At 51.2% G+C, this 23,858-nt stretch overlaps 10 protein-coding genes across 10 annotated transcripts, besides 1 other annotated feature; 5 read left to right on the forward strand and 5 right to left on the reverse strand.

The window, feature by feature from the left end:
• Positions 1-23,858: part of a sequence feature (contig 1.29 1..525887(1)) that runs on past both edges of the window.
• ANIA_01865 (putative MFS sugar transporter) lies at positions 13-1,587 on the forward strand (the record flags this gene model as incomplete). Its single annotated transcript, XM_654377.1, has 3 exons — positions 13-106; positions 156-1,432; positions 1,486-1,587. 3 exons carry the CDS (start codon positions 13-15, stop codon positions 1,585-1,587), a joined length of 1,473 nt encoding a protein of 490 aa, XP_659469.1.
• On the forward strand, positions 2,254-3,672 carry ANIA_01866 (uncharacterized protein; the record flags this gene model as incomplete). Its single annotated transcript, XM_654378.1, has 5 exons — positions 2,254-2,424; positions 2,499-2,785; positions 2,944-3,088; positions 3,169-3,424; positions 3,587-3,672. The coding sequence occupies 5 exons, from the start codon at positions 2,254-2,256 to the stop codon at positions 3,670-3,672; spliced, it is 945 nt and encodes a 314-aa protein (XP_659470.1).
• On the reverse strand, positions 3,930-5,286 carry ANIA_01867 (cyclin-dependent serine/threonine-protein kinase phoB; the record flags this gene model as incomplete). The annotated part of the gene is made up of 4 exons (XM_050612890.1): positions 5,114-5,286; positions 4,129-5,038; positions 4,088-4,091; positions 3,930-3,973 (listed from the first exon to the last, which is right to left on the reverse strand). Exons 2-4 carry the CDS (start codon positions 5,020-5,022, stop codon positions 3,930-3,932), a joined length of 942 nt encoding a protein of 313 aa, XP_050468752.1. The 5' UTR covers positions 5,023-5,038; positions 5,114-5,286.
• ANIA_01868 (hydroxyacid-oxoacid transhydrogenase) lies at positions 5,958-7,545 on the forward strand (the record flags this gene model as incomplete). The annotated part of the gene is made up of 3 exons (XM_654380.1): positions 5,958-6,376; positions 6,429-6,487; positions 6,539-7,545. The coding sequence occupies 3 exons, from the start codon at positions 5,958-5,960 to the stop codon at positions 7,543-7,545; spliced, it is 1,485 nt and encodes a 494-aa protein (XP_659472.1).
• Positions 7,733-9,032, reverse strand: ANIA_01869 (uncharacterized protein; the record flags this gene model as incomplete). The annotated part of the gene is made up of 3 exons (XM_654381.1): positions 7,733-8,835; positions 8,888-8,945; positions 9,024-9,032. The coding sequence occupies 3 exons, from the start codon at positions 9,030-9,032 to the stop codon at positions 7,733-7,735; spliced, it is 1,170 nt and encodes a 389-aa protein (XP_659473.1).
• ANIA_01870 (glycoside hydrolase family 43 protein) lies at positions 10,210-11,495 on the forward strand. Its single transcript, XM_050612891.1, has 2 exons — positions 10,210-10,951; positions 11,006-11,495. The coding sequence occupies exons 1-2, from the start codon at positions 10,218-10,220 to the stop codon at positions 11,304-11,306; spliced, it is 1,035 nt and encodes a 344-aa protein (XP_050468753.1). The 5' UTR covers positions 10,210-10,217; the 3' UTR covers positions 11,307-11,495.
• Positions 11,558-12,859, reverse strand: ANIA_01871 (uncharacterized protein; the record flags this gene model as incomplete). The annotated part of the gene is made up of 3 exons (XM_654383.1): positions 11,558-11,706; positions 11,754-12,788; positions 12,838-12,859. 3 exons carry the CDS (start codon positions 12,857-12,859, stop codon positions 11,558-11,560), a joined length of 1,206 nt encoding a protein of 401 aa, XP_659475.1.
• On the forward strand, positions 15,139-16,333 carry ANIA_01872 (uncharacterized protein; the record flags this gene model as incomplete). The annotated part of the gene is made up of 2 exons (XM_654384.1): positions 15,139-15,296; positions 15,349-16,333. 2 exons carry the CDS (start codon positions 15,139-15,141, stop codon positions 16,331-16,333), a joined length of 1,143 nt encoding a protein of 380 aa, XP_659476.1.
• Positions 17,016-19,258, reverse strand: ANIA_01873 (uncharacterized protein; the record flags this gene model as incomplete). The annotated part of the gene is made up of 10 exons (XM_654385.1): positions 17,016-17,081; positions 17,433-17,475; positions 17,516-17,549; positions 17,581-17,639; positions 17,679-17,718; positions 17,763-17,820; positions 18,268-18,545; positions 18,598-18,757; positions 18,808-19,152; positions 19,223-19,258. 10 exons carry the CDS (start codon positions 19,256-19,258, stop codon positions 17,016-17,018), a joined length of 1,119 nt encoding a protein of 372 aa, XP_659477.1.
• On the reverse strand, positions 19,543-23,110 carry ANIA_01874 (protein hulD; the record flags this gene model as incomplete). The annotated part of the gene is made up of 2 exons (XM_654386.2): positions 19,543-19,741; positions 19,793-23,110. The coding sequence occupies 2 exons, from the start codon at positions 23,108-23,110 to the stop codon at positions 19,619-19,621; spliced, it is 3,441 nt and encodes a 1,146-aa protein (XP_659478.1). The 3' UTR covers positions 19,543-19,618.

A 23,858-nucleotide genomic window follows, 5' to 3' on the forward strand; every position in this document is an offset into this window, starting at 1 on the left:
CGCTCAGCTACAATGGGCCGGAAGCTCAGTTTATTCAGGGCCATCTACCTGGCGTCTGCCAGTTGCATGGGATCTTTCGCTTTTGCATTTGATACTGGCGTTATCAGTATGTATCAATGTCTGGCTGTGGGAAGTTGTGGCTAACTTATGACTAGGCGGTGTCCTCACTCTCGAATCGTTCCAGAGGGACTTTCGGTATACTGAATCGCAGAAGACAACCGTCAATTCTAATGCCGTCTCAATTCTGCAGGCTGGTGCGTTTTTCGGCTGTTTCCTCACCACGCCAGTTGCATCGCGCTTTGGCCGTCGATCAGGCTTGATCATCAGTTCTCTGGTCTTCACCGTTGGAACAATCTTGCAAATCATCAACGCGCATACTCTGGCGACGTTCTACACAGGTAGAGTAATTGCCGGCGTCGGGATCGGCGCGGCAACTGTGTTGATTCCGATGTACTCCGCTGAGATGGCCCCGAAAGAGATCCGCGGGCGACTCGGTGCTTGTTTCCAGTTATTCTTCGCTTTGGGTGTAATGATCGCCTACTGGGTCACCTTCGCCGTTTCAGAGACCCAGCCACCGAAGCCCAAGCAATGGCAGATAGCGCTCGGTCTGCAGCTACTGCCATCCACTCTGTTGCTGATCGGAATGGTCACTGTCAAGGAAAGTGCCCGCTGGCTGGCGGTCAAGGGCCGGAACGAAGAAGCGTGGGAGTCTCTGAAATGGGTTCGAGGTGGAGAGGACACGCCGGAGCTGCAGCAGGAATTCGATGAAATTCTCGCAGGCATTGCAGAAGAAGCCCGCGTCAAAGAAAACTTTACTTGGCGTGAACTCCTTCTGCCCGCGAATCGGTACCGAATCTTCATTGCCATTACGATTCAGCTCTGTGCCCAGTTGTCCGGTAATACTTCCTTGGCATACTATGCGACCCAGATATTCTCGGCCGTCGGCGCGGGGAGCTCCGCCAAACTGGTGACTGGCTTCTTTGGCGTGGTCAAGGTCGTAGGTGTCAGCATCTTCCAATTGTTTGTCATTGACAAGATTGGACGAAGGGTGCCATTCATGGCTGGGGCTTTCGCAATGGGTTCGTTCATGCTTATTATCGCGTGCGTGCTTGCAACTCATCCCACGAGCTCGGATGGGGCCGACTCGGGAGCAACGCCGGCCGGTATTGCAATGATCATTATGGTGTACGCCGAAGCCTTTAGCTTCAATATGTCCTGGGGCGCGCTTCCATGGCTATACGTCGGCGAGATTTTCTCGAGTCGGCTGCGAGAAGTCGGTGTGACCGTTGGAGCGGCGTCGCAATGGCTGTTTAACTTTATGATGTCTCAGGTGACGCCACACGCCATTAGTAATATTGGCTGGCGGATGTTCTTGATGTTTGCCATCTTCAACTATGCGATCGTGGTATACTCGTGGGTATTCCTTAAAGAGGTGCGTTTCCCGATGCAACCTGTGCGCTAAGCTTTTGCTAACGGTCTTGCTAGACGCTGAAAGTCTCACTCGAGGAGATGCAAGGTATCTTCGGAGCAGGCACTGAGCCAGATGGAAAACCTACAGTGGAAGCACATGAAAGCCTCACAAAATAGCGTCGGCAATGGACGGGGAATTAGAATCCTGCGACGCTAGCTCGAAAGAAAAGCGAATCAGAGTCAAACAAGAGGGCCTAGATTTCTCAACCGGAGATTTCCTCCCCCTTGGATTGGCTGTTTGACCGATCCCAGCTTCTCAGAGTACATTTCGCGTTATTATTCGTTCCCCAGTTTCTGGAGATTTCCTCGATTTCCAGCCCTATGTCACACTGCGAGTCACACTGCGAGGGCACGCACTGGCCTATAGACCATCACCCCATTCTTTACCCCACAACACCCCAGATTCCCTAAATGGCATGGTTTGGATGCGAACAGTGCCTTGAAACAGGGACACCACTATATACCCTGCCAGAAAGTGGCATGGGCTGACGCGTTGAAGAGCAGAGTCAAAGCAATGTTAGATGCCAGTCAAATGCCGTCAATGCTAGTCTAGCTAGTGTATGCATCTTTGAATATCAGCCCACCAACGTAACTCGTATTTAACCAGCACACGCTCCCTCAAACGATCCCTGCTTACCCAAGCTCCCTCTCAAGTCCCCTACGCTATGTTATATATATCCTATAAAGGGTCCACCCCGTCCACCCCGTCCACCCCTGCCACCTCTCCTTCGTAAAACCCATCACACAATGGTCGCACCATAATTCCACGTGGTTGCTGCCCCAATGAACTCTCCCGCAGAGTCTGACCGTATCACCCGTCCCACCGACCCGGACGGCCTGGTCCTCGAAGCCTGGGGCCAGGGTCTCATGGTCGGGTCGCTGGTCGTGATGGCCGCAGTCACTATCAGCAATATGAGGAAGCACATTCTGCTACACAAGCTGATCTTTGCAGAGGTGCACAGCCATCCTTAGCACCCAATTCCTGTCCTATTTCAACCAGAACTAACGTGAGATCAATCCGATAATAGCTCATCCTCGCTATCCCCCACGGCACCTGGATTTTCTCCAAGGAACCCATCTATGGGTGGCACCTGTCTGCCAGCGCAATCGGGCTTAATGTATCATGGTCTCTACACAACGTCATTGCCTGGATGAAGAACAGGCCCTTCTTCTCAAAGCGAGTCTCGAACATCTACATCATCACTGTCCTGCTGGTGCAGCCGTACTGGGTCCTAGAGATCTATGCGAATTTTACGTATTTCAATAATGTCAACAAGATATTTTTGACGACCAGGCCTTTGGAGCCGCTATTTCGGTGCGTGGCATGTCCATTCTATCCACTCTCTCTTTTTCGCGGTTCTGGTTACTCGACTCTAAAGCTGACATGGGCATGATCGATAGAGATCCATGGTGGGTCATAACAACGATCTCGCTCTTCTATACCATAAAACGCGAATACAACTTTGGCATCAGGGAGCTGGTAACAATTAGTCCGCGGTTCGGAATTATGCTCGCCTCAATGTGCCTCTCGCTTGCATTTGTTGTCGTCGATGAATGTAGTGTCCTCGGTGTCTTTAACAGTGCATCGCTTCCTTCAGGGGTCCAGCCGTTCTGGAAGGTATGCACTTAGCCACTCTGCTAAACCCTCGACCCGCGTTTCAGACAGCCTATGGGACGAGTGCTGATATGGATATCTAGTTGTCGTTTATATTCAAGTGTCTTTGCGATACGGTGATCCTCGATGACTTTAAGACCGCGCTTGATCGGATGCGGGATTATTGGTTTCAAAAGCAGGTGAGGGGTGGCGATATCATTCTCCATGGAGGCGATGGGCATCGTCGTCTGGGTTATTCTGGAAGGGCTGTGGGTGACGAAGATTATGATATCGAGATGATGTCTAATGGTGCGCAGCAGGGAAGTGACTTCGGAAAGGGGACCTCTGACAGCTTTCCGCGTGTGTATACAAGGGATAATATAGCACGAATACACGTATGAGGAGCGGACTTCGGAGAACACTAGCTACGACACTTCATATACCGTAAAACGAAGCCTCCATCCTTGGGAGTATATACAGTAGGATTAGATGCAAGGGTGCAAAATATAAATGCTTCTTTAGATGCAGAGTTCACGCAGTCTGATGCGCCTTATGCTGCTTTGGAATGCCACACTTTCAGTAATACCCAGATTCCCACTTTATGGTAACGCTCTTGATGGCATGATGTCTAAACGAAAAGCCAAGCTCACACGTTGGCCCGGCACTAGAAAGAGGTCGTCAACTTGCACGGCAGGCTGACTTTTCACTAGGGCAAGAGTACTCGATGTCCCAGTGTACTTGTAAGATGGTGGACGGTAAGAGTCACTCTGCGGTGAACTCCGCCTGATGAATCTCCCGCTTGTCCCATTGCAAAGTTGGCCCAGAGAAGGACTCTATAGTATGCCATTTGATCTTCCCATTCGCGTCAAGTGAGAGCCTCCATACCATGATCAATAGGTAGATCAGAAACTAAGCTCCGTATCCATGGCTGGCTCACATGGGAGACCAAGCTACTGAGGCATTAATGTGGTGCTGTACAGGAATATCGCTAGCGATAGCCGAAGAGCCCTTCTTTGTTCTCACCTGGCTACGAATCACACAGGGACTGGCTGAGCCCCAGGAACATCATTAAACCAAGGATGTCGCAGCGCATCGACGGCACTGATTCGTAAATCCGGTTGAAGGCGCAACATACACCGGAGTAGGTCGAGACCGTATGGATCAATCCTAGGGACGACTTGTCGCAGGTCCTGAGGAGGGTAAACGGGAAAATCACTTTTGTATTCCGGAAACTGAGAAACTCCAGGCCAAGTACGCTCAGAAGGCGTGCCCATGACGCGGAAAATCTTCTGAAGCTGGTCCTCATTCGTCGTGCCTGGAAACAACGCGCGCCCAGTGAACATCTCCGCAATGATGCAACCGATCGACCAGATATCGATTGTCGTATTATAGGTGCGGCTGCCGAGGAGCACGTCTGGTGCGCGGTACCAGAGCGTAACTACCTCATTAGAGAATGTGTTGACTGGAATTCCGAACGCGCGCGCAAGGCCGAAATCGGCGAGTTTGAGTTGGCCCTTGGAGTTGATAAGCAGATTCTGGGGTTTGAGATCGCGGTGGAGTATCCGATTATCGTGGCAAAACGCGATACCCCGCAGAAGCTGAAAAGCGAATGACTTGACTATCGCGGGCTCAAGTTGACCATGATTTCCGTGTGTGTCCATATATTTCTTCAGGTCCTGGTCCATGTACTCGAATACTAGCATGAGCTTATTCTCGGTGTGCACGACGTCGTATAGCGAAAGGATGTTATCGTGGTGCAGTTCCTTCATTAGAGAAATCTCGCGAATCGCCGTAGATGGCGTCCCTTCTTCCGAGTCGAGGTGAATCTCCTTCAGCGCCACCATCTCCCCTGTTTGGCAATTCCGGCCCTTGTAGACCTGCCGCAGGTAAGCTAGGTGTTCATCATCGCGGGGGACGGGTAGGGGGCGGCGGGGCGGGACAGCTAAGTACCGTGGCATAAGTTCCTTCACCGAGCTATCGCTGAGAAATTAGTCGCATGCTTCTGAATAGTCTTCTGCTTGAGCTGTTTGGATATGAATTCTTGCTTACCTTTTCCAGCTGCTGAAAGGAGCTGGGGTGGGTTCGGGTCATTCTGGCTGTAGAATTGAATGGAAGAATGCGGCTAGAAAATGAATAAAAATATGATTGATACGAATACAAGAAAACAGGGTCTCAGCGAAGAAAGCGACGAAAATGATAAGATGACGAGGGGACGATGCAATAATTGATTGGCGAGGAAGAAGATGAAGGGAACAGGACGAAGGCGGCTGAAGGTGAAGCTAAAGCTGAAGATGGCCCAGGCTGGTCAGCCCCGCTTGTCTAAGCGCTTAGGTATGGCAGCCACGAATCGATCTTAAAGCACAAACTTGCGGTATATATTATTCTCTGGGGTTGACGAGGCATCTTTGCATATGTTCCTGGCTCCAACCGGGTGACCTCTGCCTGAAACCAGAATGGCCTTTATTTTAGGCGGCCATTGTCGATTGGACCTCGGTATCCCGCAGTGGCCCTGGGCCCCGAACCATGCAGCAATGCATTCGGCAATCACTTTAGGTATCTTCGGGCGCAATCCTCGCAAATAATATCGAAGGTAGGCGTCCAGGAACGTGGAAGCCCACTACTATCGAATAAGTGGCGGACCAAGCTTTTAACCATTCGGTCGAGTCGGTAGTCGGTCATCTCCCCGACCTGGTTCCCCGCATTCTGTAGTGCCGGCATCCTTCCCCAACTCCAACCTCTTAAGAACTTCTTCTCCTTTTCCCTCTCCAGTTCAAGTTCGTCTTCTTCGTCTCCTTGGAGCTCTGATTGTTCTTCGATTATCATCCACTGATCTCTTTTCTAACTCATCCTTTGCCCTAAACTCGACCCTCTCTGTCTTGCGTATATCCCCAGCATGGTCCCGGCAATTCGCGTCCCCGCTTCGGCGGCCAGCAGAGCTCGTAGTCTGCTGCGCACCGTCCAGTATACGCATCCTCCATCCTGTCCCTGCCATTCAAATCCTAATCACCATCATCATCACCGGTCTCCCACGCTAGCTGACCATGTGCGGCGGCACATGGCCACTCCCCGGGACGCCTCCCGGGAGAAAGAATACGCATTTGAGATGGCGGCCTCTAGTATCCGATTCGGGCCCGGAGCCACTAAGGAAGTCGGCATGGACTTTGCAAATATGAAGGCGAAGCGAGTCTGCGTTGTTACAGACAGCAACGTGGCCAAGTTGACCCCCATGAAGCAGGCCATTGAAGGGTTGACCCGCGAAGGTATTGAGTTTACAGTCTTCGATAAGGTTCGGGTTGAACCCAAGGACAGCTCGTAGGTCTCTTTGGAGTCAGATTGCTTGGTTTTGGTCTAATGCGTCGAACAGAATCAAAGAAGCTATTGCATTCGCCAAGCCCTATAATCCTGATGCCTTTCTTGCCGTTGGTACGTAGCCTCCTAGGTTCTCTTGGACAAACCAGCTGAGTATGCATGCAGGTGGTGGATCGGTCATCGATACCGCGAAGCTCATGAACCTCTATACCGTTTTCCCCGAGGCCGATTTCCTCGACTTTGTAAATGCTCCGCTTGGGAAAGGCCTCCCCGTCACAAAGCCATTAAGGCCGCTTGTGGCGGTGCCCACCACAGCTGGCACAGGCTCTGAGACTACGGGCACTGCAATTTTTGATCTAGTCTCCAAGGGCGCCAAAACTGGAATTGCCCACCGCAACCTCAAACCCACTCTAGGAATCTGTGATCCTCTCAACACACGAACCATGCCATCAGCCGTACACGCCTCTTCAGGCCTCGACGTTCTCTGCCACTCGCTCGAATCATGGACCGCGATCCCCTACAACGAACGAACCCCGCGCCCCACAAACCCCATCAACCGCCCCGCATATCAGGGCGCCAATCCCATATCCGACATCTTCTCTCTCCAGGCCCTCCGCGACACAGTCAAGTACCTTCCTCGTGCTGTCAAAGACCCCGAGGATTCCGAGGCGCAGTCACAGATGCTCCTCGCCGCCACGTTAGCTGGTGTTGGATTCGGAAACGCCGGCGTCCATCTCTGCCACGGCATGTCATACCCGATCTCTAGCCAGAACCCGGGCTATAAGCACGCCGGCTACGATGTCGACCACCCTATCATTCCGCACGGTGTTTCCGTCGCTGTGACTGCACCCGCGGTTTTCCGTTTCACCGCCGCTTCCAACCCAGACCGTCATCTTGCCGCCGCAGAGGCCTTTGGCGTTGACATCTCTAACGTGAAGCGTGAGAGTGCCGGTGAGGTACTGGGTGAGGCGTTGGCGAGGTTCCTTTCGGATCTTGGTGATCAGCCTCTCGGTCTGAAGAACCTAGGCTTCAAGGCTGAAGACATTGATGGCTTGGTTGAAGGGACTCTTCCTCAGAGGCGCGTGTTGATGCTCGCTCCTAACCTTAACAGTGAAGTGGAGGCTGAGAGAGATGAGCTGAGGAGTCTGCTGGAGCAGTCTATGGAGTACTAAATGGATGTATATATATGCGTTACTCTTTTGAGGTGTCGAGTTTCACATTTGTATATCCTAATCTGCATTTTCGACAACAAATAGCCAGAATAAAAAAATTTCAAAAAAGTAAGCCGCAACGTCTATCATTCATTCAAGAGCATGACACATATATACATAAATCACACAATACGCCTAATAACCGATTTCACGCCTGAACAATTGAAGTTCCAATCATCCCCATAGAAGACGCAATTCGATCTAACCAAGTGACAGACAGCAGGTCAATCCTATTACTAGGAGCTACAGGCGGTCCCCGATCCAGCTCGGATACAACCCGGAACGAAAGAGCACTACTCCCTTCCGGTCTCGATGCAGCTCGCGCAAGTCTCTCAAGCAGATCTCGCAGCACAACAAGGGTCTGCTCAGCCCCTTGAAGAAGAAGATTTGGCCCGCTATCACCTGTCAGACTTTCTAGACTTTGATTGGAATGTGAGTGTCTGTCACGGTTCGTACAGGCTCGCAAGGTCGCGGTTGCCTCGCGTAGACTGTGTCTAGTTTCCTGGACTCGCTGATAGAGGTCTGGTATGGCAGCTGTAACGAGGGGAGAGGGATAGGAGTACGCGAGTTCGAGTGCCTCGCTGAGGTAACGCGGGCACTTGACCATTTCCATAAAGACTAGCTCTGCAGGATGGACGGACGATGACCATTCGTTTGGTTTCTGAGAATCTTCGATTCCGACTTGGTATGAGAGCTGTTGCCATTCTTCGCCGTCGAGAAAACATGGTTTGCCTTTGTAGATGGCAGTTGCGACTAGGAAACCCCGGTAGGCGATGTAGCAGGACCGTGCCATGCCGCGGGCGTGAGACCGGGCACCACGGCTTACCATCAGCCGTCTCACCCCGTCTGCGTGGATTACCCATGCATCGTTGCTGGTCTGGGCGTACATCTCGTATACGCTGAGCATCATCATCGTACTTAGCATCGCGTCAGACATTGCGTCCGGGGTCTGCACTGCCCGCGCAACCTCGTGCAGCGACTGCGCGTACATCTGACGGCTGGTTTTTAACAGTGCCGAGTCTTGTGAAAGATATGCGAGATACACAGAGCTCAGACAGGCGACAGCCGCGTCTTGAAAAACATAGGATCCGACGTCCTGAATGACATAAGAAGGAAAGTCGAGCCGGTCCGTGGCGCGGAATCGGTTGTGATAGTACATGGTGGGGAAAGCCGTACGGATGAAGTCGGCGAAGAATTGAACGTGTTGTCTCTCGAGCGAGATATGAGTAGAAGAGCCGATGCTCGTGTAATCTTCACTCATTGACGCGTACCGGCGTATCATCGCAAGGGCATCGTCACGAACGAGTCTTGCTGCATCGTGGGCGGAGGGTGCTGGTCTCGGGGAGCGGCCTGTAGATGAACTGTGTCGTCGTTCAAGGCCCGGTCCTTCGTCTTGGAAACGAAAGGTGCGGCGGTATCCTGGACATGGCTGGCCATACCTGCGACATTGCGAGCATTCTGGCGTGACCTTATCGCACTTTAAAGTAAACGGATGTCAGTGGAGCGCGGGTTCGAGAAGATCAGCTTAAATCACCTTGATCCGTCTTTCACGACAGCGGGAGCAACCAGTGCTGTGAGGTACGCCAACCATCTTGTCCAGATCAAAGCCAGCTGATGAAGGCTCTCAAACCCGCAATGAGCGGTTGCAAATGCAGATGCAATATGATTTGAAGCCGGAAGTTGATCTTCAGGACCCGGCTAGTTCACGGAAACACGGTCGTTTATACCATGACCAGGACTAGGACGAGTATGCGGCTGATTTGGGAACCCCGAGATCATCGAACTGAGATGGCCTGAGAGTGCTCGAGAGTCGTCGGTGCCGGCCATTGCCGTTCAATGCTGTCATCTCGTTTCTCGCATTATAGGGCTCGTTATTTTGGGAAATTAGGAATGGAGCAGCACCATCAGAGAGATGCTCATCAATCCGGGTATGATCCGGCCCCCACGGCGTTCGCAGCGTCTTATCAAACAAGATTTTGTGCGAGAGGTGTATGAGGTTGAGCAGGATACGAACTCGAGGAGACCACTGGCTTGCTTGGGGTGATCATTTTGCATCGGGTTGGCGGGTACACGAGAGGGTTCGATTCTTTAGGGCCAGTTAGTGCGACAAACCGTTCTATTTTAATTCCTGCAACGGGAGATCCGTACGGTCAAAAACGCACCAAGCGGGATCTATCTAGATGAGGCTCGTGTTCCAGCAACGTGGGTGGAGTTTCACGAGGCAAGCCCATAAAATTGCTGGAGAGCGTCGATGGGGTCTCGTATTGCACCTCGCACTACTTATTAGCCCGAGTTCCTCTTCGGGACCACCTCGGTCATGGTGATAAATTTAGACAATTTGCTGTAAGGACATTCGTCCATTGAGCACAACCAAATGCTCAGTATCCAAGAAAAGAAAGAAAACATCATGAAGGTGTTGTGACGGGGACTTCTGCACGAGAATGCAAGCAGCAAGGGAGGATAGAGGAGAATGAATGGATGTTGGTGTTGATCGACGTCCAAGCGTTGCAACCCCAGCTTTGACCCCTCCCACCAGACCTCGATGTCTCTACCGTCGCTCGAAGTTCTTTCCTGTTCCCATTCTCGCCTCATCGTCAGATTCGATACGGATACAGATTGGGATCGTCTCCAAAATGGGTCGCATTCTATCTTTGCTGCTGCTCGCTTCCTTCGTGTCGGCCTTGGAGCAAGACCCCCTAGTCAGTGAGGCCACCAGCGCCCTCGCAGGAAACCCCGTCTTCCCCGGTTGGTACGCAGACCCTGAAGCACGCATCTTCAACGACCAGTACTGGATTTATCCTACTTACTCAGCAGCCTACGAGGAACAAACCTTCTTCGACGCGTTCTCATCGCCGGATCTCCTGACCTGGACCAAGCATCCAGCCATCCTTAACTTCTCGGGCATTCCATGGTCCACCAACCGGGCAGCCTGGGCGCCATCCGTGGCTCGTCGCCGACGCCCAGGCCCCGCAAACTCTATTACCGGGTCAGGTATCGCTGACACCGATGCTGAGTATGACTACTTCATGTACTTCTCCGCCGGCGACGGCGCAGGAATTGGCGTGGCTAAGTCGACGACTGGCCTTCCTGAAGGGCCCTTTGTGGATGCCATAGGCAAACCGCTCGTGCCAGAGACGGTTTTCGGTGCAGAAGCAATCGATGCGCAGCTCTTCCAGGATGACGCCGACGGTGACAACCGTATCTGGCTGTACTATGGCGGGTGGAGTCATGCCATCGTAGTAGAGATGAACGAGGACATGGTGAGTCTGAAGGGTGAGTACCTTGAGATTACTCCGGAGGGGTACGTTGAGGGTCCGTGGATGTTGAAGAGAAACGGCATCTATTATTTTCTGTATAGTGTTGGCGGGTAAGTCTGGTCTGTTCGCGGATTCGGATGCACATGGTTAACGGGTCTGTGCAGCTGGGGAGATAATTCATACGGGGTTAGTTATGTCACTGGTCCCTCGCCAACTGGTCCTTTCTCCAGCACGCCGACCCAAATTCTCCGTGGAAACGATCAGGTTGGCACCGGCACTGGGCACAATAGTGTGTTCACACCTGATGGCGAGGAGTACTATATCGTCTATCATCGGCGGTATGTAAATGATACTGCTCGTGACCATCGGGTGGTCTGCATTGATCGCATGGAATTTGACTCCGAAGGGAACATCCTTCCGGTGAACATAACCATTGAAGGAGTTGAGGGAAGACCATTGTCGTGATTAGGCATCTTCGTAAACACTTGTTATATTTAGGGGACGCATATCCTGAATCTATATAATTGACCTAGCGTTGCGTACGCATATGCTCCTAACACAACGCCAAACTCCGGGGTATCTGCGAAATCAACAAAAGGATACTGATGGGCAAAAAAGGGAAAGCGAACCGAGACAGGCAGAGCGTCCATCAAAACATGGAGCTACGTTTCTTCGACAGCTTCCCATCCTCAGAGACTCGTCGCAGCCCGAAAAAACTACTCCGCTTGTTCTGCAGATGCGGCTTGGCCGCGGTTTGTGGTCCTGCTACTGGGGGTGTTAGCAAGGACATTGTAGACATTTGACCGGGCAATTGCAGGTACGGTCGGGAGCCTGAGTGCGGCATTGACGGCCCAGCATGATTGTACTGAGGACGTGGGGGTTTCCTTGGAGGCAGAGCTGAAGTCTGCGCACGAGCTTTTCTTTCCTCTTCACCATAGAGCTTCTGCAACCGGCGCGTTTCTTTGTCAACCTCGGCCTGCCGTCTCCGATGGGCTTTTTCCTCCTCCTCAAGCAGTCTCTTTGTTCGTCGCTCTTCTTCCTTCCTCGCCTGCTCCTGTTGCTTTGTAAGCTGAGGACTGTGGACAGGTGGGGGTTGAGGTGCTGGTGGAATATCGGTCACCAAGCCGCTTGGGCTGGCGGGCAGCCTATTCGTAGATGGAGTGGTTGTAGGAGAGTTGGATGTTGGTGAGACGGAAGCGGAGTTTTGCCTAGAGATGCGGAAGGCCTCTTTTGGGCTGGCAAAATACACGTCGCGGATGGTAATGGCTCCGAGCAGGAGTACAACTTCTAGACCTTTAAAGTCCTCCATCTCGACACGGTACAGGTTTGGTTCGTACAAAGTCAGCTCACGCAATCCTTTGAATATGGAGACAGTGATATCTGGCTCTTTGCTTTTGGTCTTTGTTTCGGGTATCGCAGTCGTTTTCCCACGAAGAAGGCAAGTAAGGTCCTTTGACAGCTTGCCATCCTTCTTCCAACTAAAGCGTAGCTTGGGCGTCGTGTCCGCGGCGGCAGGATCGATTTGGACGCGGTCGAGAGTAGAGCCGGTGGGTACCCGGAAACTGTGCTGCGGCATCTCGAAGGACCATGAAGGCGGGCTATTCCAGCTCTTCGGCTTGTAGTGCACAATGACCTGTTGGTCAGGGTTGTAGAGCTGAATCGTGAAGCGCGTAGGGAGAATAGGTTCTGGCGGAGGGGAGACACCATTGTTCTGGCGGATAGCTTCCGCCGATAGTGTTGGCTGAGTCCATTCGGGTATTATTAACACTTCGCCGTATACAACGTCTGGCACGTAGGGGTCGTAGAGGGCTACGGCGAAGCGGTTCCTGGAATCGGGAGAGGATCGGTCCGGGTAGCGGAGAGAGTACGCTGGTTCGGGCTCGTTGCCAAACTGGAGAAGGTAGATGGTCGATACATTGGAGTCCTTAACCGGTTTGAGGTAGAATGCTGTGTTGGTTAGTTCTCCGCATGGAATTGCGGACGACTGAGGACGCACTGGGAAGATTCTCGTCAAGCATTTCAAGCCGACGCGGGAAGTTATCCAGTAGATGTTTTGAATGCAGGAAAGCTGGTGGTTTGCATAGATGTAAGCCAAGATACAATTGAATTGATGGGAGAAAAAGTGCTTTATAAGGAAATGAAACACTGCCGTCTAAGCTCCAGCGACTGGGAAAGTAGATGACGAAGCATGATCAGACACAGCGGGAAGGCTGATTGGCTCCCTGCATCAAGAACCCGTCTAAGCCCCCCTCCGCACACCAAAAATATCGCCCCGGCATACACAGGCAGAGATATTCTTGCCCTTCAGCCAAAGAAAGACCCTTTATCGATCATCATAATTAAAAGACCGCGTCGAGCCCTCTTCCATCCGAAACTCTGGTGCCTTAGCTCAGCCCCAGCAAATCGGACATCTCGGATTCTGCCTCGTATCACCATACCCCAAGCCTTCGTTCTTCGCGCTAAGCCATGATCATCCACAGCTAGTGTACGAACTGACCAATGTCGGCCGTGCGAGCCTCTTCAATCTCCATTGCAAAGCATCGTCAATATTCATTCTGTCAAAGGAATCGCATCCTCGCAAAGCTACACCATTACCCTTGGTGCCTACGCGCTTTGTTTACCCAGTCACTTTTGATTATATGGCTTCATTATAATACTAGCTGCTTCAGGGCTCAAGCGAAAGCCGCCGGGGCGCTAAATGTTTGGTTCTTTCTGTATTTGCCATCAGCGCCCCTGTCGTCTGACGATCAAGCATCAGCGTTACGACATCCTCAACTATTGAGCCTTGGTTGAGTACTCAATCAACCTTCTGCTCCTTTGCTCTGTGATACAGGATTGTGAGAAGACTTCTAGGTGCTGGACGCGTTTATAGTAGAAACTCTACATCTTCACACAAAGGGTACAGCTCAATTGACGGTGCAGGTTGCCGCCATGTGAACAGACTGACCTTGTTCGTCTCCTCTCACCCCCTATCTCCAGAGTTCTGTCCAACGGCTGGTGTGACGACATTGCTCAGCAATTCTACCCAGCTTAGGATCATATGGAGCTCGCGGTGTACCGGTTCAAGAACACCAAATGTCCCATTACTGCGAGCTCGACACCTACATTTCGTGGGATTGTAGTCTCCAGTTACAATTTCCTCTAGTTACGTTACGGTTATCGAGTTCGGCAGAACCTATCCCGCGATGCCTGTTCTCGAAATATCAGATGACGGTATGATCCCGCCTGCCTAGCGTTGAGCCTTGTTCTAAGGCTGGTCTGAGTATCTTGATCGGGTCCTAGAAGCAATACATACTTTCGAGCAAGGGGGTTCGTCCGATCCTTTCTGTGCCTGAATACCTCTCCTGACCTTTCTACGTCGGTATCAGTTTTTTCGTCCGTGTATCCTGGAAACGGCAGGCTATGTGATGATGGGTACCAAATGTTATTCTACATATCTGGAGCTTCTGGTATGACCAATGCTTTTTCCAAATAGCTGCGATAATGGTTGCCGAGTAGATGGTCGGTTCCTACCTTACCGAAACAATAGGTGAAACAACAACGCTCGTCCAGTCTTCCGCGGGTCCGCAGCCATATCCATTGGTCCGCCCAGCACTAACAGTCCTTGCAGGATATTCGGTGTTCTAGGGCTTCGTCAAGACCGTGCCTTCCCCGGCCTGTCCTTTCCTGCAACGCAGAGCACGGGTCGCAGCTTCCTGATACTGCATTGGCCGGAGCCTAGGAAGCTACTGAAGGCCAAGGCATATGTGTGGCTCTTTGCGTAATCGTTCGGACTGCGCAATGGCTATACAATGACCTTTGGTTTGGATCGGTTGGGATCTTTAGGCCCTTATGGGCACCATCCCAAGCTCGCAAGCTGTTTTGAATCCCAGCCCTAAATCGATTTCAAAAACCCGGCGTGGCCATACGAAGCGCGCAGTGGCTGAGTGACGCTATACTTGAACTGCGCTGAACACGCTCGCTATCTCTCTAGATTTCAGGCACGAAATAAGTAGCCGTAGTTCAGTTATACCGGTTCGCTGGTCTCAAGAAAGTTATACATGGAATTGTTTGTTATACAATCCTAGGAGGTCGACAATTGGGAAACGCATGGGAGGTAACACTGCTTCCACGTGCTTCTACGTTCTTAAGCAGTATGTCTCGATTCAGAAGGCGCTACTTGTGGCGGGCACCTGCCTGATGGACCATGCACTCACCACCTGTGTTCAGGAGTGTCAGTCAGTCGGTCAACTCCTCTCCTTCCAATTACTTATCTCCATCGTTTGAGTCGCCAGTATAATCCCAGCTTTACTCCACAATGCCAGTTCGAGCTACGATTGTTTCTCTCGGGATGGTGACGGCTGCGGTGCCGGTAATCCTGGTCTCATTGCTGGCTCGTAGGACTCGCGTACTTGCGTCTGATGGAGCGACCGAGATTCCCTTCACAGTCGATCTCCAGCGCTCGTTGGCTCGAGGGTGGGTCTGTTCTTCTTTGCACGGATACTGTATGCTAATCTTGACTGAACAGTCTTTTATCCATCCTCCCGCTCGAAACGATCCGTCAATTTTTCAAAGCACGACCAGTCAAATTCATCAAGAAATCAAACCGCTTCGGCCCTTTCAAGGACCAGCTATGTATCCCTGTGTCGAACAGTTCATGTAATGGGTATTGGATCTGCCAAGGTCCGCCGGGATGTCCGCAGACACCGCAGGAAAGCGACATTGTCCTTCTGTGGTTCCATGGGGGCGCCTATTGTTTCGGTGACCCCTTGGGGCCCGCCGTCAATCTCCTTCGTGTCGCAGAAATCGCAGCTGCTCGAGGTGTTTCCATGAGCATATTCTCCGTCGAGTATACGCTGGCACCCGCAGCAACATTTCCAAGCCAGCAGCGCGAGGCTGTGGCGGCTTACCTTTATCTCTTGCAGAATCAGGGCATTCCTGCAAAGAAAATTATCATGGCAGGGGAATCGGCCGGCGGGCATTTGCTCCTTTCTTGCTTGATGGGTCCGCCTGAGACAGGCTTAGCAAGACCTAAAGGCGCATTGCTGCTATACCCCTGGGTTAATCTGACTAACCATTCGCCTACGTTCGAGAGCAATCAGCACAAAGACGTGCTCAGTAAGCGACTTCTTGATCGTTGTGTTGAAAGCGCTATCGGAGAGCGTGGTCGTGTGGACGCCTTGAACCTGGAAAATCTTCTCAAGCAGTGGAAGCCTGGAACTGAGAAGTCCTGGAAGGAGATCTTGCCAGCGTATACATGGGTCAATGTTGGCTCACATGACGTTCTACTACATGATGTTCAGACCTTTGTTGAGAAAGCTCGGGCCGATGGGGCGCGACTGGACCTGGAAATCGCCGATAAACAACCACATGCCTGGAACTTCTCGGTGGACAACCGTTGGGTAGAACTGTTCTGTAAACTGAAACCCGGTGACAGAGTGCCAGTTGGGATGATGCCTGGAAGCGCCGCTATTGCCGAGGGGCTCTTCATTGTCTTGTATGAGGGGATGTGATCAGGTCTGTTAGTCTGTAGACCTTGTGAGAACTGTGGATCGTCCTACTCGACGCGTCATAATTTATTTTTCGTGTGGACCTTGATTCAAGTAGAGTTTGTTGGCGCAAGTCCTAACTTTGTTTATGTAGTTCGATTGAAGAATGAAAATTGTACCAGTTTACACTATGTCACCTCATAATATAAAACTCGACTCAGTTTCTGACTCTTTATATGCTCTCAGATGACAAGCCCAAAGTTAAAGCACCTGCTTCGATAACACAAAGCATGCAGTAGGGAAGGCCACTTGTGCTTTTCAATGGTACAAATCCATGTGATTCGGCCCAGAAAATGGTGGCATATATGGTGGCATATAACCGACCATTATAGTATGTAAGCTTACCTCTTGCTCATTACATGTTGTCTTTGGTCTTCGTGGACGATTACATGCAGCGTCAGCACACTCAATGGGGCCATAAAATACTCATTGCCATCCAAGTGATGTTGATCCTCTGGCGCCATGCATAGTGAAGCATTGTATTCATAACAAACAAGCGATGCCAAGGTCAATCTGTAGTTCGAGGGGTGGAGTATGTATACGTACCTTAGGATTCGGTGAAATTTGGCGTGACCAGCAAGCTAGCTTGTGTTATCAGGGTCAAGGCCTGCTCTATTCCTTCTTTCCCCAAAGAATGCCAATTTGCTCAGGGTGCAATCAGGTATGTCCTATCCGAGACTGTCAGCTGGTGAGTGGTTGATGGGAAGCTCACCTATGCACTAGGGTAGAGCAGATGGATAACAGATTTCACTTCATGTCTGAAAGGGATTTCGGTCAATGTTGAGGGAAGTATATCGGGCGTATACATGTTAGTGATTGGAGTATGCATGAAAGTTACCACCAGTGGTCTTGCTTGAATGCGGCCCTAACGAGTCTTTCTAAGCCTCATGGAGTCAGCACTTGGAAATTTTTCTCCAGGAGAATAATCTTGTTCAATCCTAGGGATTAGAAATGGAGCTACTTGGAAGAGGCTTATATGACTATACTTGTACGGACGTTGGGATGGTTTGTCAGGATGTACAGATGTTAGCAATAGAGATTCGATACTAAGGGATGAACATACCTGGGGTTTGTAAAGAGTACAGAAGAGTATAGTCCAGTACGACCTAGAGATGTTATGGCAGCAGATGCTTGTAGGAGGCCTACCTGGTTTGCTTGTATGGACATGAGGGCGGCTTATCTGGTTCTGTAGATGTAAGCAATTAAGATACTATGAGACGAACGCATCTGGCCGGTATGAAACTTCGTGGAAACTGATCCAGTCCAACCTCTAGATAAATGTTATAAGAAAGGCATCAAGGGAACGTACCTGGTCTTGTATTCAGCTTTAAAAGGCGCCTCCGGTCTACCTATAGAAACATCAGCGAGCGGGAATGCTTCAGGTGAAACGTACCTGGTCGGTTTAAATAGTAAAATGAACGGTTGTACCTGTTAAAAGAGCGAGAGCAAGTCTATGCCAACATAAGAAGTAGTGATGGAATTAGTTGCTTAGCGGTCCTGTACCAGTGAGCAGGAGAGACGAAAGGTTGGAAGCTCACAGTAGACAGAATGAGATTGTTACTGTGTTGACGATCTAGCCCAGAGAGCGATGGGGTTTTTATAACTTCAAGATAAAGCCGTCGGGTGCTCGAACCATTGTTTATTGATAATTATCATATTCTTTGTTGCAGTAGGCGCTCAATGTGTATCGTCAAAGTAACACCCATGCAATTCCTGATCCAATGTCGCCCATTGTTCCCTAGAATTTATCCTGTGACATGGTATCTTAACAACAGTATGAATAAAGAGCTACTTTTCCCAAGAGATTGACAAATCATTTTTCTATCCTCTAATCTAACCAAAAGTCGACAGATCACAATCCTAGACATCTAGTCTAACCCCTCCGTCTATACACGAACCCCGTCAACCTCCTTCCCAGCAGGAATCTTAGCCGCCTCCCGCTCAGCCGTACTGAGCTGCAGCCCCTGGTCATCCCATCCTTGCACACCCTTTTTATACAGCTCCTTCTGCTTCTCACGGTCCGCCGTCGGGCCCTCCTTGCCGCGGCGCTGGCGGGACTCGGGCGTCTCGATCAGGCTCGCGTTGTCCGAGTCTAGCTTGTTGCCTTCTAGATCTTCAAGATCTATCTGGTCTGAGAAAGTGTACGTGCGATATTCTGTGTTGACCCAGCCGGTTCCTGGAGATATCGAGTTAGAGATGCGTACAGCATCTTTGCGGGATAGACAAACCTTGGAACTGACTGCTGTCCTCCCAATCTTCGGTAAAGTAATGCAAGACACCGCCGTGCGAGACCATGACGATTTCCTTCTCCGGTCGGGCCTTTAGCCAGCGTCGGGCGTCGCGTGCACGTGCTCCGACTGCAGCATTGGTGGGTGCGTAGCGACCAGTCTATCCAAATCAGTCACGTTGTCTAGGAACCTCTCAACATTAAACCGTACCTTGACATTCCACCCCTCATGGACCAGGCTCGCATCAACAGGTAGCCCCTTTTCCTCAATCTCCTTTCTCAAAGCACTGGGATCGGATCCCGTATCACAAGCAACGTCACTCGTCTCCTGGATATCCGGCAACAGAATCAACTTCATACCCGGGTTGGCCTTGAAGACGGGCTCGAAGCTTTGCAAAGCTGTGTACATTGTGCGGCGGAGGGGAGAGGCAACGACGAGATCGATCTTATCGTGGCGGGGAAAGGATGCGCGGAGTTGATCGCATTGTTCGTTTCCGAGATCTGTCAACAAGGGGTCCGGGATGACATGATTCTCTGTGCAGAGATTGTGCAGGCCCTGTGTATTCTCGTCTTAGTTGATGGGCTCTTTAAGACTGTTGGTGAGGGGTTGAGATGAATGGATATACCTGGGCGTGGCGAACGCAGTGGATGATGGGAGGCATCTTTGTGAAGGCGGGGTAGCGGGGCAGAGAGTGACGATAAGTAACGATTGAGTAGGTCCCTGAGGAGATAAAGAGCGAAATTGAAATAAAAGGGAAAGGAGGGGGGGTGGTGGGCTAATGATTGTGAGATGAGGCGATGGAGTTGATGTCTAACGCTGAATCGAGGAAAAGCTCAGCGTGTGGCCAAAACTGGAGCCTTCGTTGGTGGAGAGAAAAATGGGGTCTTCCCCAGGGGCCCAACGACAGGCTCTCTTGGCAAGGGACCTTGTTGGGTACGATGATTATCGAGTGGAATTAGAAGTGTATAATTGATCTACCTATATACATTCGAATATATAGAGACGCCAGCCGATCGACCCATCACGCAACGCCGAATCCCCGCGCATTCTCCAATGCCTTGTTCAGCTTCTCTTCCAGCACGCTCTTCGAAGAGTACTCGGGCAGCAGGAGTCGTCCAAAGCAGGTCAAACTGGTTGGAAGGCGCTGAACCTCATTATTAGTCAAGCCCATTCAATTTGGATCAGTCAAACTTACAGCATCACCCACGCCATTTTTTTGGATAACAAACATAATGCTCGAAATCCCATTGACCGGCACTCGGTCGCTCGCTGTGACAAACTCCAGCAGCTGCGCCTTCTTCTCGGCGGAGAATTGATGCGCGATACTCCAAAAGTCCTGGATAACCCGGTGGCCCGCACCGAAGCCGCCCTCATAGCGCGCGTGACGTTCCAGTTCTGCAATGTCAATTTCCTGGATGCCTTCAACCACAGTCTTCAGCGCTTCGGGTGTGAAGATAGACAGAGATGTTCGGTCGAGGCAGGTATAGAAGCCCTGTGCAAAGGCTTCAAATTGGGGGCGAATAGACTTGTCGGTCAGCCAGAAAATGTAGTCCTTGACGAATTGGCCACGATTTTCGTTGGTCACCAAAGAGGCTTCCTCGGCTGGGGAAGTAGGCGAGGGCAAAGGGGGCAGGCTTATAGCTGATTTGGCGGTATCATCTTGTGAATCGGCCGTTTCAGCAGCCATGGATGAGGGCGGGCTTAGACTTGCTAGGTCGGTATAACGGCCGACATCGGACCACGACGGAGAGTATCGCACAGAGCGGCCGGACTGTGGAGGCAGTGAGTTCGGCCACGGTGCATCTCTATCGACCTTTTCCATATCAACCGTCTCAACGCGGCCAAAGGCCTCGAAACCGAACTCATACGTCCTCATGAAAATATCTGCGACATCGCCTTCATTCCAACGTAGTAGCTCTTCCAAACCACGGGTCAGCTCCGGCCACCCGTCGCGAATATGGTCCAAGTGCTTGACCTTCAATCCCAGTAGCTTCCTATAAAATGCTAATGGGAAATTCACAGGGAGGGTCAGGCCATTGTAAACTGCGAGTGACATCAATAACCCAAGAATTTCAAACTTGTAGAGCGGCTCCCATGAGCAAGGTTGAAACCATGAGCACCGCGTGCGACTATCCGTTGTGAACATGCCGTATGATGGATCAAGAGCCTCCGCCATCAACAACCGGAAGAATTCTTGTTGTACGCCGCCGTGATCGAGCCCCTCCTCCCCTTCATCCATGCCCATTTGGACCTTCAGGGGCCGCATAAGCTCACGTCTTTCCCGCCGCCAAAGCTGGTTCAAGGCGTCTGTGAGTATGTTATCTCGCCGGATAACAAGGACAAAATAGGTGGTCATTGAGGTTCGCAATCTAGGAATAAGGCCAACATCATCCTGGATATCCATAGCACCAAAGGCAGTCTGATACACATGTTTCGTGGTTGTCAAGGCTGCTTCATAATATTTTGACATGGCTGAATAGTTAAGAGCACGGAAGTATATGACTAGGGCGGAGGGCGGGAATAAAAACGAGTAAGACAACAGATGGAGTGTCTTATTATTAGGCACTCTTGCCAACCATTGCACAGGCATTTCGAGAGGATCCAGGCGTTCAGAAAGAAAAGGTGTATAGAAATCCTCCGACGCAAGGCCAAGGCGGGTCCGCTCTTTATGAAGTACCGACAGAATCTGTACGACACCCCCTTGTGAACTGCTTCTCGATATTTCAGGATTCCCATCCCAACTTTTCATGAAAAGGGTACGTAGCCACTCGGTGATGATCGCCGGGGTGCTCGGTGAGCGCAGGCTCGTGTCCCCGTGGTTCTTTCGCTCTGTCACAAGATCATGATGCTGACCGAGTGTTTCGATGAGGTAGTCCAAAACGTTGTTTTTACGTTTCGATGAATCTTGGATATACCCAGAACGAGTTTTGGATATTTCGTGGAATGCTAACCTCGCGGTAAGGGCGCGTACCAAACGATCAACTAACCGAAGAGCCAGCTCATGTTCTAGCACGTCTGTAGCTTCAACAACCAGCTGGGCCTCACGCAGCCGAAACAGCTCCATGACAGCGCTCATCGCCACGTTCCCAGTGGATCGCATTCGAACCATACAGCTCCAAGTTGAAGGATCTATTTCGGGAAGAGAACTTGCTAATGCGAAAAGAACAACCGCTGTAACATCCGCTGCATTGGCATCGGTAACGTACTGGTGGCCGACAGTCTCGGACGCACGGCGGATAATAATGGGGGCAGAGACAGTAGTGGCAGGGTTAGAATTGGAAGATGAACGACGGGAGGATCTCCCTGACGTTGACAGCTCCCTAGGTGGAACAAACAAGGCCTCCAAAGCATTCCAAAGGCTGTGAAATATGATGTCCTTGGGACAGATGGAGAAGAGTTTCCGTAATGCAGGCTGGAGCTGTTGGAGGTCAAGTTTATTGGCTGGGTGACTCGCACCCTCCCGAAATGAGCGCAAAAGCTGTCTAGTACTTCCGAGAGCATAGAAGACGCTCTGTGTAATGAATGTGAACACTGCACGCTGCCGAGGAGTTGCAACTCGCGTGTCTGCATCCTCGAAACTGCCGCTCATTTCCATCAAAGCCAGCTCCTCCCTCCATTTCTCAGCTTCCTCGTCAGAGAGTATAAGCATTCGTTGCAAACCGTCAATTATCTCGCTATTAAGATGACTTAGCGACTGGATGGCAGAAACTTCTTGTACCATGTGCGAGCTGTTATGATGACAATGGTCAGAATTTGGCTGGTGTTTCGGAGTGTGCGATTTATTGTCCTGCTGGTGTAAGGACTGAACATCATTTAAGAACTTCGCTCCGTCCCAAGAGACACGTCTCTCCTTTCTCGGTTGTTCATGCGGTTGAGTAGGATTCGCATCAACAGCTCTTCCGCGATGTTTTTGAGGACGATGCTTGAGCGCCGGCGGCGAAGGGAGATTGACAAAGTCATCAGCACTTGCATCCGTATGTGCACTGACTGAGAGCTTTCGCGCCGGTTTCAATTCAGGCAGTGACTTCTCATCAAGACTTGATTTCGAATTTGAGCGCCGCAAATCAACCTCCGTTAGCGATAGCCGTTTGAATTGCTGGTTCGGTAGTCTCCATTCCATTGCAGTAGTTTGACCTCCGGCACTCCGCGACGAAGGAGTTTGGGGGTTACTTCCGCCGCCGGCTTGATATGGACGCTGTCTGTAATGAGGTTGATCCTTGTCCGAATCTACATGAGCTTGACAGGTATCCGAATTCGGAGACCGGGGAGTTTCGCGGTTGATTGAGCGGCTGTGGTCAAGGTCAAACGAGCCGGGAGAGCGACGGAGCGGTAGCCATTCAATCATTCTCAACGCGAGAGTATCAAACAAATTTTGAGTAAAGGATTTTGGGTCTTTCATTCGCAGGACCGGGTTGTTGCTGGGCTCTGGCGATCCATGCGGTGTTGAGGCGCTCATCGCAACGTCATTGCCCAAATACCGCACCTCTGGTCTTTTCTCCGCTGCATTATCCATTGATGCATTTTGTAAGCGCCTCCCTCGAGGTCTTTGATCCGGTGCGACGGAGACTGGGGGATCGTGTGGTGGACTTTGAGCGGAGGATGCATGCGTTCGACGTCTCGACCGGCGCGATGGGTCCTGGGAAGACAGCTCAGAATGTACACGAGACGGGTTGCGACAGAGCCCTGTTTCTGCATTGTCTAAGCTCGCTAGATAACATGCCAAGGTTCGCGCACTCAAATCAGTGAAACGTCGATAGGGCCCTTCTGACACCCTCCTGCGATAGCTGGCACATGTTGGGGTTTGGCAGTTGGGATCTTGACATCCATTGAGCAGTTGGCTTTTATACCTACGAAGCAGCCGTATATTAGTCTCGATAATCAGCCATTTGTCTGTTCAAGCGATGTATATACTCGCCTTCGAACTAGAAGGTTAAAATGCCGCCGGCGTTCATCACGATACCACAACAGAACCTGCGCAGGGTCCGATACATCGACAGTATTTTGAGAGATGATTTCTGGAGCACCCTGAGGAAGTTTAGAACTATGACACGGGGTCCGGTCGATTCCAGCACGCGAAGTCTCGTGGGAGCTCAGGGATGGCCCGCGGAGCCTGGTCATGATTGCGCTGCACGGAGCATAACTCGAATACTATGGGTTGTAAAAGGCCGGTCGCCGACGGATGGCAAATTTTACTCCAGACAAGAATATAAAACGCGAACAAATATAGATAAAGAGATGGTACTTAGGTATCACCTCCGTGA

Source organism: Aspergillus nidulans, chromosome VII (assembly GCF_000011425.1).
Source record: "Aspergillus nidulans FGSC A4 chromosome VII".
Lineage (NCBI taxonomy): Eukaryota > Fungi > Ascomycota > Eurotiomycetes > Eurotiales > Aspergillaceae > Aspergillus > Aspergillus nidulans.

What these genes read in the sequence shown, in the direction of transcription:
- ANIA_01870 (XM_050612891.1), top strand. Translation starts at nt 10,218, where the DNA reads ATGGGTCGCATTCTATCTTTGCTGCTGCTCGCTTCCTTCGTGTCGGCC. An exon ending in TTTCTGTATAGTGTTGGCGG is followed by an intron (nt 10,952 to 11,005) that starts GTAAGTCTGGTC and finishes GGGTCTGTGCAG; the next exon opens with CTGGGGAGATAATTCATACG.